This window comes from Lipotes vexillifer, unplaced genomic scaffold (assembly GCF_000442215.2).
Source record: "Lipotes vexillifer unplaced genomic scaffold, Lipotes_vexillifer_v1.1 scaffold717, whole genome shotgun sequence".
In the NCBI taxonomy this organism is placed as follows: domain Eukaryota; kingdom Metazoa; phylum Chordata; class Mammalia; order Artiodactyla; family Lipotidae; genus Lipotes; species Lipotes vexillifer.
This window is the reverse complement of record NW_006798707.1, coordinates 2,644,483-2,668,028: the sequence shown is the minus strand read 5'-3', so window position 1 is coordinate 2,668,028 and position 23,546 is coordinate 2,644,483. Positions and strand designations below refer to the sequence as shown.

The 23,546-nt window shown below is 37.2% G+C and overlaps 1 protein-coding gene and 1 pseudogene across 3 annotated transcripts in view; one reads left to right on the top strand and one right to left on the bottom strand.

Moving 5' to 3' along the window:
- Positions 1-5,731: 5,731 nt before the first annotated feature.
- Positions 5,732-9,093, top strand: LOC103081123 (phosphatidylinositol 4,5-bisphosphate 3-kinase catalytic subunit alpha isoform-like; annotated as a pseudogene).
- Positions 9,094-11,416: 2,323 nt separating this feature from the next.
- PPP1CB (protein phosphatase 1 catalytic subunit beta) overlaps positions 11,417-23,546 on the bottom strand; it is a 37,147-nt gene continuing 25,017 nt past the window's right edge. Inside the window, exons 7-9 of one of the 3 annotated variants that reach the window (XM_007470868.1) lie at positions 19,098-19,249; positions 16,208-16,342; positions 11,417-13,231 (exon numbers count right to left, since the gene is read on the bottom strand). In XM_007470868.1, coding sequence (XP_007470930.1) covers positions 13,127-13,231; positions 16,208-16,342; positions 19,098-19,249 — 392 coding nt within the window. In that variant the 3' untranslated portion in view covers positions 11,417-13,126. The remainder of the gene's footprint in view (positions 13,232-16,207; positions 16,343-19,097; positions 19,250-23,546) is intronic. The other 2 variants (XM_007470870.1, XM_007470869.1) reach the window with 2 other exon arrangements.

Below are 23,546 nucleotides of genomic sequence, written 5' to 3'. Positions count from 1 at the left end.
TTTCCCTGGTGGTTCTATTTTCCGCAAGGTATCAGGGTTTACTGTGATTACTAATTTCCAGCCTTGAGTACACAGAATGTTTACTGAACAATGAATGACTACTACAGGCATACTGCTTTGTTTTATTGTGCTTCGCAGATACTACATTTTTTACAGATTGAAGGTTTATGGCAACCCTGCGTAGAGCAAATCTATTAGCGCCACTTTTCCAGCAGCATTTTCCCACTTCATGTCTGTCACATTTGGGTAATTCTTGCAATATTACACACATTTTCATTATTATTATATTTGTTATGGTGATCCATGATCAGTGATCTTTGATGTTACTATTGTAATCATTTTGGGATACCACAAACGGAGGCCATAAAAGCAAACTTAATGCATCTATAAATGTGTGTTTTGATTGCTCCACTAACTGGCCATTCTCTTGTCTCACCCCCTTTCCTCAGGCCTATTCCCTGAGACACAACGAAATTGAAATCAGGCCAATTAATAACCTTATAGTGGCTCCTAAGGGTTCAAGTGAAAGGAAGAGTTGCATGTCTCTCACTTTAAATCAAAAGTTAGGCCTCGGGCTTCCCTGGTGGCGCAGTGGTTGAGAGTCTGCCTGCCGATGCAGGGGACACGGGTTCGTGCCCCGGTCCGGGAAGATCCCACATGTCACGGAGCGGCTGGGCCCTTGAGCCATGGCCACTGAGCCTGCGCGTCTGGAGCTTGTGCTCTGCAACGGGAGAGGCCACAACAGTGAGAGGCCCGCGTACCGCAAAAAAAAAATAAGCTAGGCCTCTTTTCCATAAATGGGATTGCATATAAATTTATAAAAAAATGAAATATTTGATATGTACAAAAGAATATTAGTAACATATATGCAAGCTTAGCATAAAACAAAACCTCAAGAAGCCACTGCCCACCCAAAAAGCATGAACCTAAGATCCAAGGAATAGAACATTAAACAATACTGTTGAGATTCTGTATGCTCCTCCTCCCCCTCCCCTTACTTCCCAGAAGAAGTGGCTTTTGTTTTTCCCATCCTCCCCTCCCCAACTTACAGGATCTTAGTTCCCCCACCAGGGATTGAAAGTGCCGAGTCCTAGTCACTGGACCGCCAGGGAATTAATTCCCCCATTCCATTTTCTTTTTAGATTTACCGTATTCTTAAACACAAATCTTGTTTGAAAACTTAATACTCTTTGTATTCTTCATAGTTTCAAGATTTAGACACACTAATGAATGATAGTAAATCATTTTCATTCCTGTGTAGGATTATTCTGTAAATATACCATAATGAATCAATGCTTCTGTCAAGTCACTTGTGTTATTTTTTGCTATGAATGCTCTGAGTATTCCCATGCACAGACCTGGTTATCAGCTGCTATGCCTGTGTAAAGCCAAATTAGTTATTTATAGCTTGCACAGGCTCTGATGAGTTGGTGTCTGGTCAGTGCCCATGTATTAAAGTCAAATATTTTGAATACTACAATACTTCTGTTTATATATGTATGCCCCATGGTGCACTCATGTAGTTTAAAGCATAAATGCTTTAAAGTGAAACTGATGGGTTTTAGAGTACACACAGTTTCAACTGTACAAGGTTATCAGTGCTAAATTTATTTCCCGGGTAGTTTTACCAGTTTTAAGTAAGAGTTTCCATTAGTCGACATCTTGCCAATGTCATATTTTCAGACTTTTTGGGACTAGATTATCTTTTAAGGTGTACTGTAGAGGACACCTTTATTTTCAGCACCCCTTTTCTAGGAAATGTTCTACTGAACCTCCCAAACCACTTGGGTGTAGAGATAGCAGCTATATTCATGCAATATCATCTCTCTCCTTCCTCACTCATTGGAGTCATAAGGGCCAGTCCTTGATTCAAGCTGGGCAAAATTCCCTTCCTGGAATTTTGCACTATGACCAAGAATGCAGCCTGGCTGACTGCTCTTTTATATGGTAGAGATAAAGTCTTCAGAAGTGTTAGGATAGAACAATAGTTAGATAGAAGGACTTTATAAAATTTCTCTCTAGAATAGTTTTCTCCACTGTACTTCACTTTTTTGCTCATTAATGAAAATATCTTTCTTGATTTCTCCCCATTCTTGCTTCTGCCTATGACATAATCCTTATTTGTTAAAATGAGGCAATAGCCTCTCCACTTTCCAGTTTTGATTCCTGGTTTTAAGTGTTCATATTTACTAGGTGACTTCTGAAACACAAAATGTTACACAGACTATCACTTTCCTAAAAATATTCGAAGTGGCTCACAACAAAGATGACTTTAAGGTCAATAAAACTGAACCTAAATAAACTATAGCAAAGGGGAGGCAAGAAAGTATCCATAAGGATCTTGGAAAGTTTGATTCTGAACAAGAGGCAACTTCCCCAATGTGCCTGTCAGCAGCTAGCTGAGAAACGTTCCTTCAGCTAACTGAACACTGACTTCTCATACTTACTAATATTTTACCAAATAAGGATTACAGGTTTGACAACAAACTATTTTTGCCATATAGACCCAGATCAATTTTCTCCTGAGACTATTCCAGCATTCTTGTACGAGGCAAAAAGCAGTTAGATGAAGATAAATGTTATGTTATTTTTTGCTAATTTCTCCAAAAGGTCACAGTGTCAAAATAGTGGTAGTAATAGTGGTTTTTGAAACTCATTTGCCATTCATTAAACCAACATTTGCATATGAACTATGTGCTAGGCACTACTCTAGAAGCTGGAGACACATCAGCGAACAAGAGACAAAAAATCTCTGTCCATACATTCTAGTCAAAATTAGACTGATCTAGACCCAAAGGCTTCTGAGGACCAAATAGAACAACTTTTTAAAGGAATGCCCAACGTATTAACGGATCTGTACGGCAAATAATTGATTTTCTTTCAAAAATGGAATAGATCACAATTTGTGTTAATCTGTCAGGATACCCAAAGAGTTTAGGATACTCAATAAAAGATTAGGGTACCCCACGAAAAACAGGCTGTACAGTACAGTAATAGAAAGCTGTTTTTTTTAAAACATATTTATTGAGTATATATGGTGTACTGCTATAAAGTGGTGTTTTATTTTTTTAATTTATTTAATTTATTTTTGGCTGTGTTTGGTCTTTGTTGCTATTTGTGGGCTTTCTCTAGTTGCTGCGAGCAGGGGCTACTCTTCGTTGCGGTGTGCGGGCTTCTCATTACGATGGCTTCTCTTGTTGTGGAGCACGGGCTCTAGGCACGTGGGCTTCAGTAGTTGCAGCTCGCGGGCTCTAGATTGTAGGCTCAGTAGTTGGGGCACACGAGCTTAGTTACTCCACAGCATGTGGGATCTTCCCGGACCAGGGCTCGAACCCATGTCCCCTGCACTGGCAGGCAGATTCTTAACCACTGCGCCACCACGGAAGCCCTATTAAATAGAAAGCTTTTAACCTAGATTTTTGATATTATCAAATTAATTTCAGTGGTGTTACCAGGCCCCAGCTAGAGATGGGCTACAAAAACCTGAGGCAATTATCCCAGGAGACAGGGATTTGTTTCTAAAACTTAAGGCATATACTGCATAACAGATGCGTAACAGAGAATGGGACCCTCGGCCTCACATAAGTTCTTCTGAGGTATTGAAGTAGGTTATTAATTTTTAATTTGGTAAGTTGAGTAGTTTCCTGAGTTCGACCGGAATACGATTTTTCAAGTGATTCCGCCCCTCACGCCTGCATTCTCAGGAATCCTTACTGAGAGCTAGAGACAGAGCTCATGTTTACCCCAAGAATGGTGGGGTAGGTGTCAGTCTGTTAATAATCTGTTGGTAAGTGACAGCATTTTCAGAAACTATGCCAATATCAGTTCTTTTTAAATATTGTATTCAATTTCTTTTAATTAATTAATTAATTAATTAATTAATGGCTGTGTTGGGTCTTTGTTTCTGTGGGAGGGCTTTCTCTAGTTGCGGCAAGCGGGGGCCACTCCCCATCGCGGTGTGCGGGCCTCTCACTGTTGCGGCCCCTCTCGTTGCGGAGCACAGGCTCCAGACGCGCAGGCTCAGCGGTTGTGGCTCACGGGCCCAGCCGCTCCGTTCCCCAATATCAGTTTGAGAATCACATATTGGAGGTAGTCGGATAAAAAAAGTTTCATCACCCCGGTTTTGTTTCCTCAGCTCTTTTTCCTAAGAAATACACTAGGAGATTTAAGACTTAAGTTATTCCAGTTAAACGTATTACATACATTAAGGACTCCTCTGGACTACTTCTTTCCTGTTGTACTGTATTCTGTCTTTGTGACTTTGTCAATAATCAGAGTTTATACATGATAGACTATAAATTAGTGTGCTAAAAGGCACACTATTGTAATAATAATTATAGTTGGTGTAAAAGTCTGATAGCTTCACGTGTTTAGTTGTGGTGTCACTGCTCTCTCGGGAAGAATGTTGGCCTGTACGTCTACTGAATTGCTCAGATTTAAGAAGCTGCAAAAATTAAAACACATCTTACTTGGTGAGCCCCGGCCAGGCTTGACTGAAAACCTCCAGGGATAGATCTTAGGTTCCCACCATTTTGCATGCAGTATCAAAGAAATGCTGATTTTCTTTCTGACTTACTTCACTCTGTATGACAGACTCTAGGTCCATCCACCTCACTACAGATAACTCCATTTCGTTTCTTTTTATGGCTGAGTAATATTCCATTGTATATGTATGCTAACACATATATATGGAATCTAAGGAAAAAAAAAAAGGTCATGAAGAACCTAGGGGCAAGATGGGAATAAAGACACAGACCTACTAGAGAATGGACTTAAGGATATGGGGAGGGCGAAGGGTAAGCCATGACAAAGTGAGAAAGTGGCATGGACATATACACACTACCAAACGTAAAATAGCTAGCTAGTGGGAAGCAGCCGCATAGCACAGGGAGATCAGCTGGGTGCTTTGTGACCACCCAGAGGGGTGGGATAGGGAGAGTGGGAGGGAGGGAGACGCAAGAGGGAAGAGATGGGAACATACGTGTATATATATAACTGATTCACTTTGTTATAAAGCAGAAACTAACACACCATTGTAAAGCAATTATACTCCAATAAAGATGTTAAAAAAAAGATTCAAAGGCAAAATACAAATTACCATGAATGCTAAAAGTTTGAGTCAAAATTATTTAAATAAAATCATTTTAGAAAAAGAAATGCTGAATCTGTGAGCTTCAGGCAGTTTGTTCTCGCTCCCTTTCACATACAACACAACACACACCTCACAACACATTTGTAATCTTCCACTCTATTGATACCCAAAACAATCTGGGTTACAAGTAAGATTTTGTAACCACATTAGCTGGCAAAGATCCCTAAAAGGAAAAAAGATTTATGGCCACTTTTGTAAAAATGAGGTTTAATAAAAACACTGGCAATCTGTAGAAGAAAGAAAATAAGAAGAAATTAAATAAGTTTATGATTTAATAAGTCAACCAATGTAAGAGGTGGTAGCTGAAGGAAGTTTTGACTTTAAAAATCTTCTAGGCGGCCGCTGAGGTCTCGGGCTGCTGCCGCCGGGCTGCTGGAGAGGCAGGGTTCGGGCCTGGCCGGGCAGCTCCGGAGCGGCGGGGCAGGGGGGAGGCGGGGCTGTGCCGCCCTCGGGGCTGGGACCTCGCCGGGACCCGATGCGGTTAGGTTCGAGGAGCTCCGAGCATTTCTGCCTTGGGACAGCCACGTATCTAATTCTGCAAAGTACTTTTATATGTAAAACTTGTAAAGGATCAGAACAATGCCTCCAGGACCATCATCAGGTGAACCGTGGGGCATCCACTTGATGCCAAGACTCCTAGTAGAATGTTTACTACCAAATGGCATGATAGTAACTTCAGAATGCCTCCGTGAGGCTACACTAATAACTATAAAACATGAACTATTTAAAGAAGTGAGAAAATACCCTCGCCACCAACTTCAAGATGAATCTTCTTACATTTTCGTGTTACCCAAGAAGCAGAAAGGGAAGAATTTTTTCATGAAACAAGACAACTTTGTGACCTTACGCTCTTTCAACCCTTTTTAAAAGTAACTGAACCAGTAGGCAACCATGAAGAAAAGATCCTCAACCGAGAAACTGGTTTTGCCGTTGGCATGCCAGTGTGTGAATTCGAGATGGTTAAAGATCCAGAAGTACAGGACTTCGAAGAAATATTCTCAATGTTTGTAAAGCTGTGGATCTTAGGGATCTCAATTCACCTCATGGTAGAGCAATGTAAGTCTATCCTCCAAATGTAGAATCTTCACAACTGCCGAAGCGCATACATAATAAATTGGATAAAGGGCAAATAATAGTGGTGATTTGGGTAATAGTTTCTCCAAAAAATGACAAGCAGAAGTATACTCTGAAAATCAACCATGACTGTGTGCCAGAACAAGTAATTGCTGAAGCGATCAGGAAAAAAAATTCAAAGTATGTTGCCATCATCCGAACAACTGAAACTCTGTGTTTTACAATATCAGGGCAAGTATATTTTAAAAGTGTGTGGGGCTTCCCCGGTGGTGCAGTGGTTGAGAGTCCGCCTGCCAATGGAGGAGACACGGGTTCGTGCCCTGGTCTGGGAAGATCCCACATGCCGCGGAGCGGCTGGGCCCGTGAGCCATGGCCGCTGAGCCTCCGTGTCCGGCGGCTGTGCTCGGCAACGGGAGAGGCCACAACAGTGAGGCCCGCGTACCGCAAAAAAAAAAAAAAAAAAAAAAAAAAAAAAAGTGTGCGGATGTGACGAATACTTCCTAGAAAAATATCCTTAGGATAAGTATATAAGAAGCTGTATAATGCTTGGGAGGATGCCCAGTTTGATGCTGATGGCTAAAGGCTCTACTCTCAACTGCCAATGGATTGTTTTACAATGCCATCTTATTCCAGATGCATCTCCACAGCTACACCATATACGAATGGAGAAACATCTACAAAATCCCTTTGGGTTATAAATAGTGCACTCAGAATAACAATTCTTTGTGCAACCTATGTGAATGTAAATATTCGAGACATTGACAAGATCTATGTTAGAACAGGTATCTACCATGGAGGAGAACCCTTATGTGATAATGTGAACAAAGAGTACCTCGTTCCAATCCCAGGTGGAATGAATGGCTGAATTACGATATATACATTCCTGATCTTCCTCATGCTGCTCGACTTTGCCTTTCCATTTGTTCTGTTAAAGGCCGAAAGGGTGCTAAGGAGGAACACTGTCCATTGGGCTGGGGAAATATAAACTTGTTTCATTACACAGATACTCTAGTATCTGGAAAAATGGCTTTGAATCTTTGGCCAGTACCTCATGGACTTGAAGATTTGCTGAACTCTATTGGTGTTACTGGATCAAATCCAAATAAAGAAACTCCATGTTTAGAGTTGGAGTTTGACTGGTTCGGCAGTGTGGTGAAGTTTCCAGATACGTCAGTGATTGAAGAGCATGCCAATTGGTCTGTATCCCGAGAAGCAGGATTTAGTTATTCCCATGCAGGACTGAGTAACAGACTAGCTAGAGACAATGAATTGAGAAAATGCTAACAGCTCCAAGCAATTTGTACACTAGATCCTCTATCTGAAATCACTACGAGATTTTCTGTGGAGCCACAGACACTTGTGTAACTATCCCTGAAATTCTACCCAAATTAATTCTGTCTGTTAAATGGAATTCTAGAGATGAAGTAGCTCAGATGTACTGCTTGGTAAATGACTGGCCTCCAAGCAAACCTCAACAGGCTATGGAGCTTCTGGACTGCAATTACCCAGATCCCATGGTTCAAGGTTTTGCTGTTCAATGCTTAGACAAATATTAACAGATGACAAACTTTCTCAGTACCTAATTCTGCTGGTACAGGTCCTAAAATATGAACAGTATTTTGGATAAACTACTTGTGAGATTTTTACTCAAAAAAGCATTGACTAATCAAAGGATTAGGCACTTTTTCTTTTGGCATTTAAAATCTGAGATGCACAATAAAACAGGTTTGGCCTGCTTTTGGAGTCCTATTGCTGTGCATGTGGGGTGTATTTGAAACACCTGAACAGGCAGGCTGAAGCCATGGGAAGAGCTCATTAACTTAACTGACATTCTCAAGCAAGAGAAGGAGGATGAAACACAGAAGGTGCAGATGAAGTTTTTAGTTGAGCAAATGCAGCTACCAGATTTCATGGATGCTCTTCAGGGCTTTCTGTTGCCTCTAAACCCTGCTCATCAGCTGGGAAATCTCAGGCTTGAAGAATGTCGAATTATGTCCTCTGCAAAAAGGCCACTGTGGTTGAATTGGGAGAACCCAAACATCATGTCAGAATTACTCTTTCAGAAGGAGATTTTTAAAAATGGTGATGATTTATGGCAAGATATGCTAACACTTCAAATTATTTGCATTATGGAAAATATCTGACAAAATCAAGGTTTTGATTTTCAAATGTTACCTTATGGGTTGTCAATTGGTGACTGTGTGGGACTTACTGAGGTGGTGAGAAATTCTCACACTATTATGCAAATTCAGTCTAAAGGAGGCCTGAAAGGTGCCCTGCAGTTCAACAGCCACACACTACATCAGTGGCTCAAAGACAAGAACTAGGGAGAAATATGCAGCCATCCATCTGTTTACATGTTCACGTGCTGGGTATTGTGTTGCTATCTTCATTTTGGGAATTGGAGATGGTCACAATAGTAACATCATGGTTAAAGATGATGGACAACTGTTTCATACAGATTTTGGACACTTTTTGGACCACAAGAAGAAAAAATTTGGTTATAAACAAGAGCGTGTACCATTTGTTTTGACCCAAGATTTCTTAATAGTGATTAGTAAAGGAGACCAAGAATGCACAAAGATAAGGGAATTTGAGAGGTTTCAGGAGATGTGTTACAAGGCTTATCTAGCTATTCGGCAGCATGTCAATCTCTTCATAAATCTTTTCTCAATGATGCTTGGCTCTGGAATGCCAGAACTACAATCTTTTCATGATACTGCATAAATTCGAAAGACCCTAGCTTTAGATAAAACTGAGCAAGAGGCTTTGGAATATTTCATAAAACCAATGATGCACACTATGGTGGCTGGACAACAAAAATGGATTGGATCTTCCACACAATTAAGCAGCATGCTTTGAACTGAAATGATAACTAAGAAACTGAAAGCTCAGTATCTGGATTCTATACTGCACTGTTAATAACTGTCAATAGGCAAAGACTGACTGCACAGGAAATGCACAATCCATGAACAGCATTAGAATTTACAGCAAGAATAGAAATAAAATACTATATAATTTAAATAATGTAAACACAAACAGGGTTTGATAGAATTCATTTCAAAATTAAGCTTTAGAATAATGTGCAATTTCATGTTATGCCTTAAGTCCAAAAAGGTAAACTTCATGATTGTTTGTATCTTTTTAAAAAAAAAAAACAAAAAAACCCCAAATATATAGAAATGATGGAGAAGGAAAAAGAATGATTTTTTTGTCTTGCAAATGTTTCATGTTTTGAAATGTGGACACAAGTCTATTATTGCATTAGGTCCATGTAAACTGGAGTTTGATGTTAAATTACACTAAGATTGGAAAATAATGAAAATTTCTTATTAAAAAATTTTTTTTCTAATCAGGGGATTTATTTAGAAATTCTGGCATTCAAAAGTACAGGTAAAACTGAACAAGAGATCAAACTTTCTACACTGTATCTAAATTTCACTTTTGTTGAAACATTATAAAGAGAGTAAAGATAATAAAACTTTCATCATATACTTATAGGGAATCAATTTATGTTTTATTGAACTGCTGTTGATTTTGCAAGGTACCCTGTCACTTTAAACTCTCTTTAACCACTTTTTAGCTGTTTAAGGAAATTATAAAACACTGACATCTACTAGCAAAAAAGGGATAGAGTATTTCTACGTGAGGGCACTGGTATAGTCAGGCTATTAAGTGTTTTCTCAGGCACAGCTTTTATTCAGGGATGGATTTACAAGGAAGAGAAGAGGTGGATTGAGTCAGGGCAGCAAGAGTAAAGTAAGCCTATTTTCCTTCTCTAAACACATTTTTAATGTAAAGATGTGAAAGAAAAAAATTTGTTCTTTTGGTTCAGAAGTTAACAGTTGCCAAGTAGACACAGGAATGTACATGAACTTATATATGGAGATATACTTAAGTTCCTTGGCTCGATATAATACACTTTTATATACTCTTAAGGGACACATCTCAAGATGCTCCTGGTTTTCCCTTAGACAAAATTTTTTTTTTAAAGGCCTATTATAACCTCTTACACTTCCAACTAGCCACATTTTAAACTTTAAAATTCTGCTTGCAGGTATTTTTTTTTTTTTTTTTTGTGGTACGCGGGCCTCTCACTGTTGTGGCCTCTCCCGTTGAGGAGCACAGGCTCTGGACGCGCAGGCTCAGCGGCCATGGCTCACGGGCCCAGCCGCTCCGCGGCATGTGGGATCTTCCCGGACCGGGGCACGAACCCGTGTCCCCTGCATCGGCAGGCGGACTTTCAACCACTGCGCCACCAGGGAAGCCCTGCTTGCAGGTATTTTGACTCAACATTTTGAACAAACCTGTCCTGCTGATCATGATTAAAATTGGTCCCCGGGCAAAATTAAAATAATGAATGGTAAAGCTTCAAATGCAATTTGTAGTTGATTCTTTCCATTCGAGAACAGAAATGGACCATAATAATCCATGTGATCCATCACATATCACAGTTATCTAGTGTGTTTAATGACTCTGAATGTCATGACGTTTAGAATAAATTTGAATATAGAAAATTATTAAAAATCAGAGGAAAAATGATATAAATTAGCAACAGGGAAGAACAACAAATCAGTGACACTAGAATTATAGGATATTTTTCTGCTAAGAAAGTTTTATTTATTTCAAGTAGCAGAGTTACCAAGCAAATAATATTTGTTAATGAACACATTATAGGAATAGAAGCTGTTAAAGTATTTTAAGACTACTTGAATAATTTTAAAACATGATAAATTTCTATTCTTCAAATTCAGTGACCAATATTAATTTGCTTAATTAGTGACTATTTTTTTCGTATTCAGTACTGACCTGGCTAAATTACTACAAAAACCCAATATGTAGGATCCAAATTAATGTGTTTTGACTATTACTAAGATTAATAAAAGACTGCCCTGTCTCCTGCCAAAGGCTTATTTTCTAGACCCCCTTCACACTACGCTGATAAGAATACATCTAAAATTCTATTAAAAATTGCTCAACTTACTCTTCAGCTAGGAAGATATTTAAATCACATTAGATAAAAAGCCTGTGTGACCTAACCTAATACATCATATGCAGAACATGGACAATTTTAAAAAAGAACCAATTCAGTATGTGTCAAAAACATTAAAATCTATTTGAATAAAATGTGTGTTTAAATGTCTCATTGTAAAGGAAAAAAAAAAAAAGGAATAAAATAACCAGTCAGGCTTCATATCAATTAGACAACTTTTACTAAATGAGAAAACTACATTTAAATTGTGCTTTAAAACAAAATGGAATTAGAAAAAAAAGACATATGCATTTGAAAGAACGTTGCACTGTGCTGAAAATCAAATCTCTTGCAGTAATACAATACGCCAATTCTTAAAACGTAAGTTAACAGAATTCTCAATTTAACAATTTCAAAGACGATATTAAGGTCAAGAATTTCACATCTATGGTAGCACTTATAGAAGGGCATTTATAAATATGATGTCCATCCCTATGAAGCTTACAAATTTGACAACGCTCAATAAAAGCTTTTAGAATCACATCCAAAAGTGTTGCATCCAAAGCATCACAAATCTGTGTCCTGTAAGTTCTCCTTCTAAAATCTTTATGTTGACTTTTCTATTCCTGTCATTTGTTAATACTACCCTTAAAAAAAAAGAGAACAGGAAAAGAAATGCTGCAATAAACCCTTGATCATGTACAGAAATTATTGCTACTATAGTTCACTACAAAGCATGTCTATACAATATCATATGAACTTTGATCATGAAAAATCAGAATAAAAATCTTTAGTGACATAAGCCTTACAATCGTATACAACATTCACATGGCAATATTAGACAGTCAAGCACCCAATACCCATAGTTGACAAATGTCCCACTGACCAGCATTCATTTAAATACATCCTTCGTACAGAGGGAGGAAAAAAGAGATAATGTCAGCTTTCCAAGGCTTGTCAAAAAAGGATTCTCATGTTCTGTGGATCTAAAAACAAACAACAACAACAACAACAAAAACCAAAAAACAAAACCAATGCAGGTGAGGGTGTTACCAGAAAGTTAAGCATGCCAAAAAGGTGTTTCGTGCGAATTAAAACCTAAAGCCAAGGTACCACATAATCACATTACCAACTAGTTGGGTATACTAAATGAGCCTTATCTTAAAGTTAAATGAAAATGCTACTGCACAATAGAGCATCAATAAGTTAAAATTAGAGTGCACAAATCCAAATCAGTGGCAATTTCTGTATAAAGCAAAATATTCACTATCAGCTGTAATGTTTGCCCAAACTGATTAAATCACTAGATTGGACAGATTGCATATTTTTAAAAATATCTCTAAAATTCCTTTTTATTGTAATGAGGCATAAGTTTTCTTAGTAAGATCAAACAGGTACATAAGTAAATAAGCAATGGAAAATTAATAGTCGATGAATGTCTTTAAAGCTCTTCCCACATTTCACTTTTTTAAATGTCTGGGAAAAAATTTAAAGAATTTGCCATTATTTTAGCAAAAACAAACAAAACAAAACTAAAACAAGCCCCAAATAATTAAACAACCAAGCAACACTAAAACCACATTACACAGATGGATCATCATGCTTTCATCTGGTTTAACTATCACATCTAGTTTAACTGGGATGCTTTTCAACTTTAAAAACTGTGATAAGTGAAGATGTAAATTTAATGGGCAATTCTGAATTTGGATTTAACTTTGTTGAATATTATAACAGAGTATACTTATTACAATACAGTGTAGCACATCTTTCTATTAGAAAAAAATTTAAGATCCTTTACCCGTCTCCTTAAGTTAAAGGTGTGACATCATAAAGGGTGTCAAATGGCTGGATGGTTTTACAGTGCACACTTATATATTATGAAGTATGTCCTTAACAAATCTGATGGTTTCTTTACAGAGTTCCTTTCTTCACCTTTTCTTCGGTGGATTAGCTGTTCGAGGTGGAGTGACAGGACGTCCTGAATTCAGTCCACCATATTGGTACTTAGCTTTCTTTTCAGATGGTTTCAATATCTTAAAGTAAACAATTTAGTAACAATGTTATTTTTTCAAGTACAATAAGTTTAAGGAAATTACTGTTACAATAGTGGGCCTTTCAATAAATGACATCAATTATAAAACTGTACAAGAAAACAGCAAAGTTCCACAAACATTTCTCACATTTAAAGTGTACAGTAAATGTCTGAATATTGCTATTACTGGTCATTCCACTGATAATTTTAAAATTTTATTTAGTTTATTTTTTATTGGCGTATAGTTGCTTTACAATGTTGTGTTATTTTCTGCTGTACAAAAGCTCAAGTACACAAATCCCATCAACTACCCAATCCTTAGACTTAAGTATCAATAAAAAAAAATTTCAAATTAGTATATCTCTATGACGAAGAAAGAATACTAGTTTAAGAATAAAAACACCTAGGTTCTCATCATAATTCTTCTATTTAGAGGGTAATTAGTCACAAACTCTTCAGATCTTAATTTATTATGTGTACACAGGTCTTTTATTTTAAAAAAGCTATATATATTAGGTATCATAAAGTTCACCCATTAAAATGTAACAAGTCAACAATTTTTTATATACTTATAGCTATACAACCACTGCTATAATCTAACATCAGAACATTTTTGTCACCCCAGGAAGAAACCTTGTTTCTATAAGCAATCACTCCCTCCCTATTTCCATTCTCCACTCCCCTAAAACTCCCTTCAGCTCCAAGCAATCACTACTTTACCTTCTCTATTGATTTGTCTTTTCTGGCTATTTTAAATAAATGAAACCACACAATGCGTGGTCTTTTGTGACTGGCTTCTTTCACTAAGATAATGATTTTGATGTTGTAGCATATATTAGTCCTTCATTACTTTTTTTTTTTTGGCCATGCCACGCGGCTTATGGGATTTTAGTTCCCCAACCAGGGATCAAACCAAGGCCCTTGGCAGTGAGAGTGCAGAGTCCTAACCATTGGACCCACCAGGAAATTCCCAGTACTTCATTACTTTTAATTGCCAAACAATATGCCATTTTATGGATATTCCACATTTTGTTTATTCACTCTTTAGCTAATGGCCATTTCTGCCTTTGGCTATTATAAATAATGCTCCTATGAATATGCATATACATGTATTTGAGTACCTGTTTTCAATTCTTTCAGGTATATACCTAGGAGTGGAATTGCTGGGTCATATAGAAATTCTATGTTTAACTTTTTGAGGAACTGCCAAACTGTTTTGCAAAGCAGCCACACCATTTTCCACTCCCACTATCAATACATAAGGTTACAACTTCAATACATAAGGTTACAATACATCAATACATAAGGTTACAACTTCTCCACATCCTCACCAATACTTGTTACCATCTGACATTTAAAAATTATGTTTATTCTTCTGGGTGTAAACAGAGCTTTAACCTATGTTTCAGGTAGAGAATTTCAGATTTTACATAAAAAACGTGTAGAAAAGACTCATAAGCATTTTTATTCAGAGTGTCATAGTGCCCCGGTCGGGGGGGGGGCGGAACATATTAATACAACTCCATTATGGCAACTGTTGAAGGATAAGGCCTGGTTACTATGTTTAAAGTGAAAATGAGAAATCAAACATTTAGCATTCAAGTCTACTGACTGATAGAAACAAACCCCTTCTACATTTAAAAAGAGAAATACAGTGTGTGATGTTAAGGACATAAAATAACCTTTGCAAAAAGCTAAGTATTAAAGTGACTTAAGTCCATGAACAAGAATGATTTTAAGGAGCACACTAAAGTTAAAGCTGGTCTCTCTCTTTTTTTTTTTTTTGCGGTACGCGGGCCTCTCACTGTTGTGGCCTCTCCCGTTGCGGAGCACAGGCTCCGGACGCGCAGGCTCAGCGGCCATGGCTCACGGGCCTAGCCGCCCCGCGGCATGTGGGATCTTCCCGGACCGGGGCACGAACCTGCGTCCCCTGCATCGACAGGCGGACTCTCAGCCACTGCGCCACCAGGGAAGCCCTGGTCTCTTTTTAAAATGTAAATGTCTCTATATTCACAAATTGATACTTTAAGATTATTTGGAAAGTTTTTCTTAGGTAAATATTCTACATTATTTTAATCAAAGTTCATAATATAACTCTCTCCACTCAACGCCTGTCCTACCTATTCATCTTGCAGAAGAAAACAAAATCTAAATTATTCACTGAATTTACATTCTTTTAGTAGGTAAGCCACTATCTAAGGATTCATACAGGAATTTAACAATTTAAACATCTGCATCAAGAATGACTGACACGACTCAGGTTTCCTAAAACTCTAATTATGGGATATATACCAAAAAGACTGGAACGTTTGTGAATGAAAATAGAAATCTCTAAAGGAGTCTATGAGTGATTTTACTTCTGAACAAAACTGATTTTCTATACTAACTGAAGGAAAGAACACAATCTGAAAGAAAATTCTTCTGACAATAGTTTTAATTAGATTTCTGGTTGTTAAAACCTTTTGGTTACCAAAGGGGAAAAGGGGTGGGGGAGAGATAAATTAGGAGTTTGGCATTAGCGGATTCAAACTACTATATATAAATTAGATAAACAACAAGGTTCTACTGTATAACACAGGGAACTATACTCAATATCCTGTAATAAACCACAATGGAAAAGAATATGAAAAAGAATACATATATATGTATAACTTAATCACTGCTTTACACCAGAAACTAACACAACATTGTAAATCAACTATACTTCAATTTAAAAAAAAAGAGGGGCTTCCCTGGTGGCGCAGTGGTTGAGTCCGCCTGCCGATGCAGGGGACACAGGTTCGTGCCCCGGTCCGGGAAGGTCCCACATGCCGCGGAGTGGCTGGGCCTGTGAGCCACGGCCGCTGAGCCTGTGCGTCCGGAGCCTGTGCTCCGCAACAGGAGAGGGCACAACAGTGAGAGGCCCACGTACCGCAAAAAACAAAACAAACAAAAAAAGAGATTTCCAGTTGTTCAAAGTTTATATATTATATCATACCTGAAATGAACACATCAAAGTTTCATCCACACTCATCATTCCACCAGCGTTATCAAACTCGCCACAGTAATTTGGGGCTGAAAATAGGGTTACCAATTGTCGCTTAGCAAAGAATTCATATCCATCTTCCACCACCTGGCAAAGGAAAAGTCAAAAGAAAAAACACACTTATTTATGTGTTCTTTGAAATTCTCAACCATTAATACTAATTAGATTAATGTGACAAAGACCTGAAAAAAAAACAAAATGGTGTTTTGCTTTGGAAGCTTGATTTTTGTTCCACTTTCTAACTTCCTATTAGTATTACATAGCCACACACTGAAAACTTTACTAAGTTGAGCTTACTGTACACAGATCACGCTACAAAAAATTAGCTGCCTATAGATTACACTTCTTTGTGTGTAACTTTTCCTTAATGATTTAACATGACTTCTAGAATCCGTTGTCAATTCCTGAGTGAACTAAACAATTTATGTTTCCCAGTCTACAGATTTGAGAGGTATGCAATGACATGTAAATATTTTCTATTTATTTGTAGTAGGCAAGAATACTTTCTAAAGTCTTCTAGGTATTCTTTGATTAAGCAAAATTAATCAAAGTGCTTGGAGAAAGCACTTCCACAATTATTTACATTTTTATGTAATTCCTACTTTAGTATCAGGTACATGTGCCGGTTGTTATTACCTCATGGTAAAATTTAGATATTAACCTTTTCTGTTAAGACTCTGTCCACCTTAGCTACTCCAGCTCAGCATACTGCTTGGCACTCAGTATGTCCTTTTAGTTCTTAGTTTGCTCGTTCACTTGTTTATTTATTCACGTATTTACTAAAAGAACAGGGTTTTAAAAAAGGAAATATCTGTAGTTTGTGTTGTTTCCCATCATAAATCTCTTAATTTTAGAGATAGTAAGTTTGAAAATAAGCAGAACAGGATTTTGGAGGTGTCTAGAAAAAGATCATGCAAACTAAGGTAGTTCAGTAACTGACTTTTAAAAATCATCACTATTTCTGAAAAGACGAATAGAGACCTATAGCTGAAAAAACTGATTATCAGTGGATATCTTATTAGGAAACTCAGCAACTCTGCCCTGTTATCTTGTGGAACTTAATTACCTAAACTATAAATACAATGTTCACTGATTAAAAAACAAATATGCCGAAAGCAAAGGATTTGGGGACATAATTTCACTTAATTGAACTACGAAGTTTTAATAGAAAAAAGGCATTTGATATATACAACATGTGCAGAAAATGAGAAGCCTGTCATCTTTGTTATCACATAGGATCACATAAAGAAGGTAGAAGTAGTCAAGGGTGATGCGGGGCAAGACCACAGAAAAAAGGGCAGTACTGCAGAATAGCATATAATTAACAAATTTTGCCTTAACAAAGAAATAACAAGGAATCTTTAAATATTATATTTACAAATTTCAAATACCTAAAAAAGTAGCAAAAAAAGATTTTAAAAATGCTTTTCAATGTACTTTAAATTAGTTATGTTCTAGAGAGCATGAGGACTTGATATATTGTTAAAATAACCTTTAGTTAACAAACACTAACTACATGTTACAAAATGTCAGTAAATTCACAAGGCAATGGATATTCAAAGGCCAACAAGTCACAATTCTCTCCTTAAAGAGTATAAAATCCGGGCTTCCCTGGTGGCGCAGTGGTTGAGAGTCCGCCTGCCAATGCAGGGGACACGGGTTCGTGCCCCGGTCCGGGAAGATCCCACATGCCGTGGAGCGGCTGGGCCCGTAAGCCATGGCCGCTGAGCCTGCGCATCCAGAGCCTGTGCTCCGCAACAGGAGACGCCACAACAGTGAGAGGCCCACGGAGTATATAATCTATCAGTGAAGGACAAAAAACCCCCAAATACGCCTAAATTGTACATGTATTTTTTTCAATGAAAATTCAAATATACACAAAACTAGGGAGAGTTCAATAAACTCCCATTTACTCACCAACCTGATACAATAATTACCAAGACTTTGCTACATTTATTTCATTTATCCACCCCCGCTTTTCTCTGCTGATGTATTTTATTTTTTTAACATCTTTACTGGAGTATAACTGCTTCATAATGGTGTGTTAACTTCTGCTTTAAAACAAAGTGAATCAGCTATACATATACATATATCCCCATATCTCCTCCCACCCTCCTTATCCCACCCCTCTACGTGGACACAAAGAACTGAGCTGATCTCCCTGTGCTATGTGGCTGCTTCCCACTAGCTACCTATTTTACATTTGGTAGTGTATATATGTCCATGCCACTCTCTCACTGCTTCCCAGCTTACCCTTCCCTCTCCCCATGTCCTCAAGTCCATTCTGTGTGTCTGCATCTTGCTTTTGCTATTTTAAAACAAACCCTAGATACATCATCTTACCCTATATACTTAAGGAGGCATTTCGAAAAATATGGACATACTTCTTACATAGCAATACGTATCATCACAGAGCTAAAACAATTAACAACAACTCCTTGATATCTAATACCTAGCCTATAATCGAATTCCCCAATTGTCTTTTTACACTGTGGTTTGTTCTTATCAAAATCCACACAGTTCATTTGATTTTTATCTATAATATGTAACTATCATATTAAAATGGGGTCAAATATTTCTAGAAAGCTTCAGACAAGAACTGAAAAATTTGTTAGTATTGCAGTACACTACAAAAATATATTCCTTTGAAACCTTTCCCCTTAGAGGGTGAGAAAGGGTTAACTAATCATTAGATTTTTAACTGTGAGATCAAGGCTTTACCTCTTCTACTGCTTTCCTTGTATAATTAGCTTTCTTGGATCTCAATTTCCTCAAAAATAAAAGGAGTACACCTGGGTGAAGTTAATAAACATCAAAACATCCTAGTCTTGTTATTTCATACCTGATGAGCTCGACAAATCAAGTCTAAATCATGACGATTCAGAAATTTACTGACTACATCAGCTCCAAAAGTGAAGGAAACACCACGATCATTTTCTCCCCAACCTTGCACATCCTTATCTGGGTCAGACCACAGCAAATCACAGAGCAACCCTTTAAAGAATAAAAACACAGCAATGAAAAAACAAAACAAAATTTATAAAATAAAGTATATCTACATCACATTTGTTCTCCTGTCATCTTACCCTTTAATAATAGTAATAATCACTTGCCCCCTAGTATCCCAGCCTATCAAACTTAGCCATTTTTTGTTAAAGTAACCATGCAAATACAATTGTGCCCGACTTAAAGCAGTACTCGCCAACCCTTTCCACAGATAAGACTTGTGTGCATGGCTCACTCTAAAGCATATATTGGAAAAGGTTGTTCGTCTTTTGTCTAGTTTCTCCGTGTGGATAACCAATTGACCCAGTAGCATTTCCTGAATAGTTCATCCTTTCCTTACAGAGCTAACTATCCTGTTTCTGGTGCTGTAGTCTATTCCATTAATCTACTTTATTTAACACTGAGCCAATAACACACTAGAGCTTTTAAATAAATCTTCCTATTTGGTAGGCCTACCCCCCCCCACCGCCCCCGCTTAATTATTTTTCTTCAGGATTGTCTTGGTTACTTTTAATCCTTTGTTCTTCCACATATAAACCTCTGAATCAGTCTGTCAAATTCTGTAGACCTAATCGAGATTTCATTGGAACTAATTTGATCTATAGATCAATTTGAGGGAAGAAAACATTTTCTACAAAGGCCTGGAGGATTTAAATAAAGTATATGGAGGAGCAAAATCAGATAGGATCCTTGACTTTAGAATGTTTTGGGCTTAAAAAAAGAGGTCAGAGCTAAAAATATTTATCTAAGTATCTTCATCTTACTAATAGTAGTGTAAATCTTAGAAGGGACTGAGACCATCTTGGGAATGTAAAGTAAGACCAGTAAATGAACAGGAATCAAACATTTAATAAGCAGGCAGAGAAGGAATGAGCAAAAAGTATTGGGAAGGAATAGTCAAAACAAAAGGAAGAGATTAGAATAGTAGGATCTCCTGAAAGGGTAAGAATTATCTAGAAGTAGGAAATGGTTAAGTTTCAAGTACAATGAACAAGTGGATTAGGACAAAAACCTATGCTATTTACAATTAGATTATCAGACCATAATGAAAGCAATATCTTGATGGTTGAGGGGAAGAGAGGGTAAAGTCAAGCTGTAGTGAGATTAAGAAAGGGTGGATGTTGAGATGGTGATATTTAGTTTTCTAAGAACTATGGTATTAAGAGAAGACTGTTTTAAAATGAGTCAGCTTTAAAGTTTTTTTTGATAATCCATATACCTCATAATATAGCTTATCACGAAAGGAGATCTTCATTTTGAGTCACAGTACAGCTTATCTTGATAGGGGAAGTATCTAAAACCCCTGTAGAAATCATGGCAATGCACACTTAATTTCTATCATTATTTCCTAAACTCCTGTCATGATGTTTTAAGAAGTCCACCAGCATACAAAATCCATTGAGATGGTCTCAGTTTAAAAGCTCTTTCTGGTCTCTAAAGAATCAGAAGCTGATTCTTTAAATACACACACACACTGCTCTATAATGTTCATACTTTCCAGTCTGTTTCCACAGAAGCAGCAGTGAGGTCAAGATATTATTCTATAATTTTAATGTGACAATAAAACTAGAATGTAGTTGCTTTTGGAATTATCTGGAAAATGCAACAGCTTAGATGCATACAACATCAAATAATTGTAGCAACAACAATGTGGCGTTCCTTAATCTTAATGGATTGAGACAAGAATCTCAGAGTCAAGGTTCAATGTTTATAATCCAATCCCTAATGAATAAGCAATATAATCATTAGGCTATTGTCTCAAAACACATAATTTATAAATTAAATTTCTAAAGATTACAGAGAACATGAAAGCTCAAAATGACTGTTTTTAGCATCTCAGAAACTTCCCATTAAAATATGATAAAAAGAGAAACCTAACATGCCATCCTTGAAACTGATTTATGTCTGAACTATACCAACAACAGAAACTCTGAAGATGGTATCACTTGATATTTATATTGTACCTTATTTTAAATAAATACCCTGTTATTTAAATACTAGTTTCTATTAGGTTTGGTCAAATATATTCTATAATTACAATCAAAATCTGGAAAAATGCATGTTTTCTTTTTATAATCAATACAAAAACATCGTGTCACTCAAGAAAGTTATGAGACAACTTACTGCAATATGCAATATGTTGGTGGCTTACTGATAATAGAGGAACTATACAACTGTTTATAACGGTGCTTTATAGTCATGAGTAGCATTCTGAGTGGTATCATTACACTTTCAGTATACTTTAGTACAGAGTAAAACAGTACAATCACATTTGAAAACAAGCAACCAGATGCATGTTATTAACAATCCAATTTAGAGGTTTAGCCATGGTTTACTCAGGCACTGGTTCACAAATAGTTTTTAATGCTTACTTTTCTATAGTCTTTGGATCTTAAGAGTGGGAAATGAAGTTAGTACCATCCAGCCCAACCCTATTTTATGAATAATCAATTCTCCTTTACAAAATTACCAATAAATAATTCTCTTATCAGTAAGCTAAAAGAACTCCCCCCCCATATATATATAATGTTCCTAATGTATAATAGGATTTCTAGACCCTATGGCACTCTAGGCAATCCTCATTTTAGATATTAAAGTTTGTTGAGAACTGATGAATACAATAGGTATACGGTGGGTCTGACTACACAGATAACGGGACAATTAATCCAATAATGTAAGTTTTTGTTTTGTTTTTTTAAAGCCTGGTAGCAACTGAGCGAAAGGGCAATTCTGCTTGTTAATGCTTTTAACAGTATGACAGTGTGACATAATAAAAATACTTTTGGTCTTTGTTCCCATTCCTGGCACAAAGCTAAAACCCTTGGAATTTCCTGATAGAAGTGTCTTGTTGTTCATAAGGAGCCTCCTTTCCATCACACCTGAGTTTATGCTAATGAGGGGACCTAGGTGGGTTGGGGGGGACCCAGAAACTTCACCATGGGACCCAGTCAGCACAAAGACCAAACACATGGTTAGAGACTTAGAACTTTCAGCCCTCCCACTCCGTACCCGCCACCTCTGGGGAGGGGTGAGAGTGGAGGGCTAGAAACGAAGTTCTATAAAAACCCTTGAACAACTAGATTTGGGTAGCTTCCAGGTTGGTGAACACGCTGATGCCAAAGGGTGTGGAAGCTGTTCACCTACCAACACAGGGCTCTCCCCATACCTCCGCCCTGTGTATCTCTTCCATGTGGCTGTTCCTGAATTTGTATCCTTTATAATAAACTGGTACATGTCTAAGTAAAGCATCTGAAGAAGTGGTTGTGGAAACCTCTGACTTTGTAGTCTGCCAGGCAGAAGTGTGGTTCTCCTGGAGACCTCACTTGAGGCTGGCATCTAAAGTGGGAGCAGAATTGTGGAATGGAGCCCTTAACCTGTGGGGTCTGGGCTAACTTCAGGGGTTAGTGTCACAATTGAAATGAACTGCCAGATACCCACATGGTATTGGAGAATTGGCTGTGGTATGGAAAAACCGCACACACTGGTTGTCAGAAAATGTCACACAGAAAGGTACTGATGTTTTAAGCAAAAGTTGAACTGAGGAAACAACACACTAACTGCATTCAATTCACAGGTCTTCATGGTATTTTATGATATGAACACCATAATTAGTACATATACCAGTACTCAAATATGAATAATTATCATTTAAAAGCCAACAGAAAAGTCAAGGTAAGTGGCAACTGTACCTAACATTTATTTATAAAATTACATTAGGCTTATTTGTTAATCAACACAGCAATTTATCCTCAGTTGGAATTGATTTGCTTCTGTTTTATTTGCTTTACTGAAAATCTGAAAGTTATTCTCAATGTCTGCCTAGTCAATTTTCATATTTTTTTTCACATAAATGTTCACAATTTTCATAACATTAACCACACATCTCTAGAGCCTTCTGTCTCAAGAGCCTTAAGAGCTCTAAAACTTTGAAATACAGATGATACAGAAAACTACTAGATAAAGTAAAAGAAGGTAATTGTAACCTTGGCTAAGAAAGACTATTTTAATTAAAAAACTTTCGACTAATTTTTAACAACTGTTCGAAGAACATAACCAATGTTGATATGAATAAAGGAATTTAGAAAGACTGGAAGGTAACGGGAGTCAGTAGCAGAACTTTTGTGAAAAGTAAGTTTGACAGAACCATATTATGGTTATATATAAAATTTAAAACTTCTGTACTTTGGAGTATTAGTGGAAAGTGAAATATTTTGTATTATTCCAAGTAATCTGTAGTTAGTTTATTGACTATAAAAAAAGCTCTATTATTTATTACACAATACAA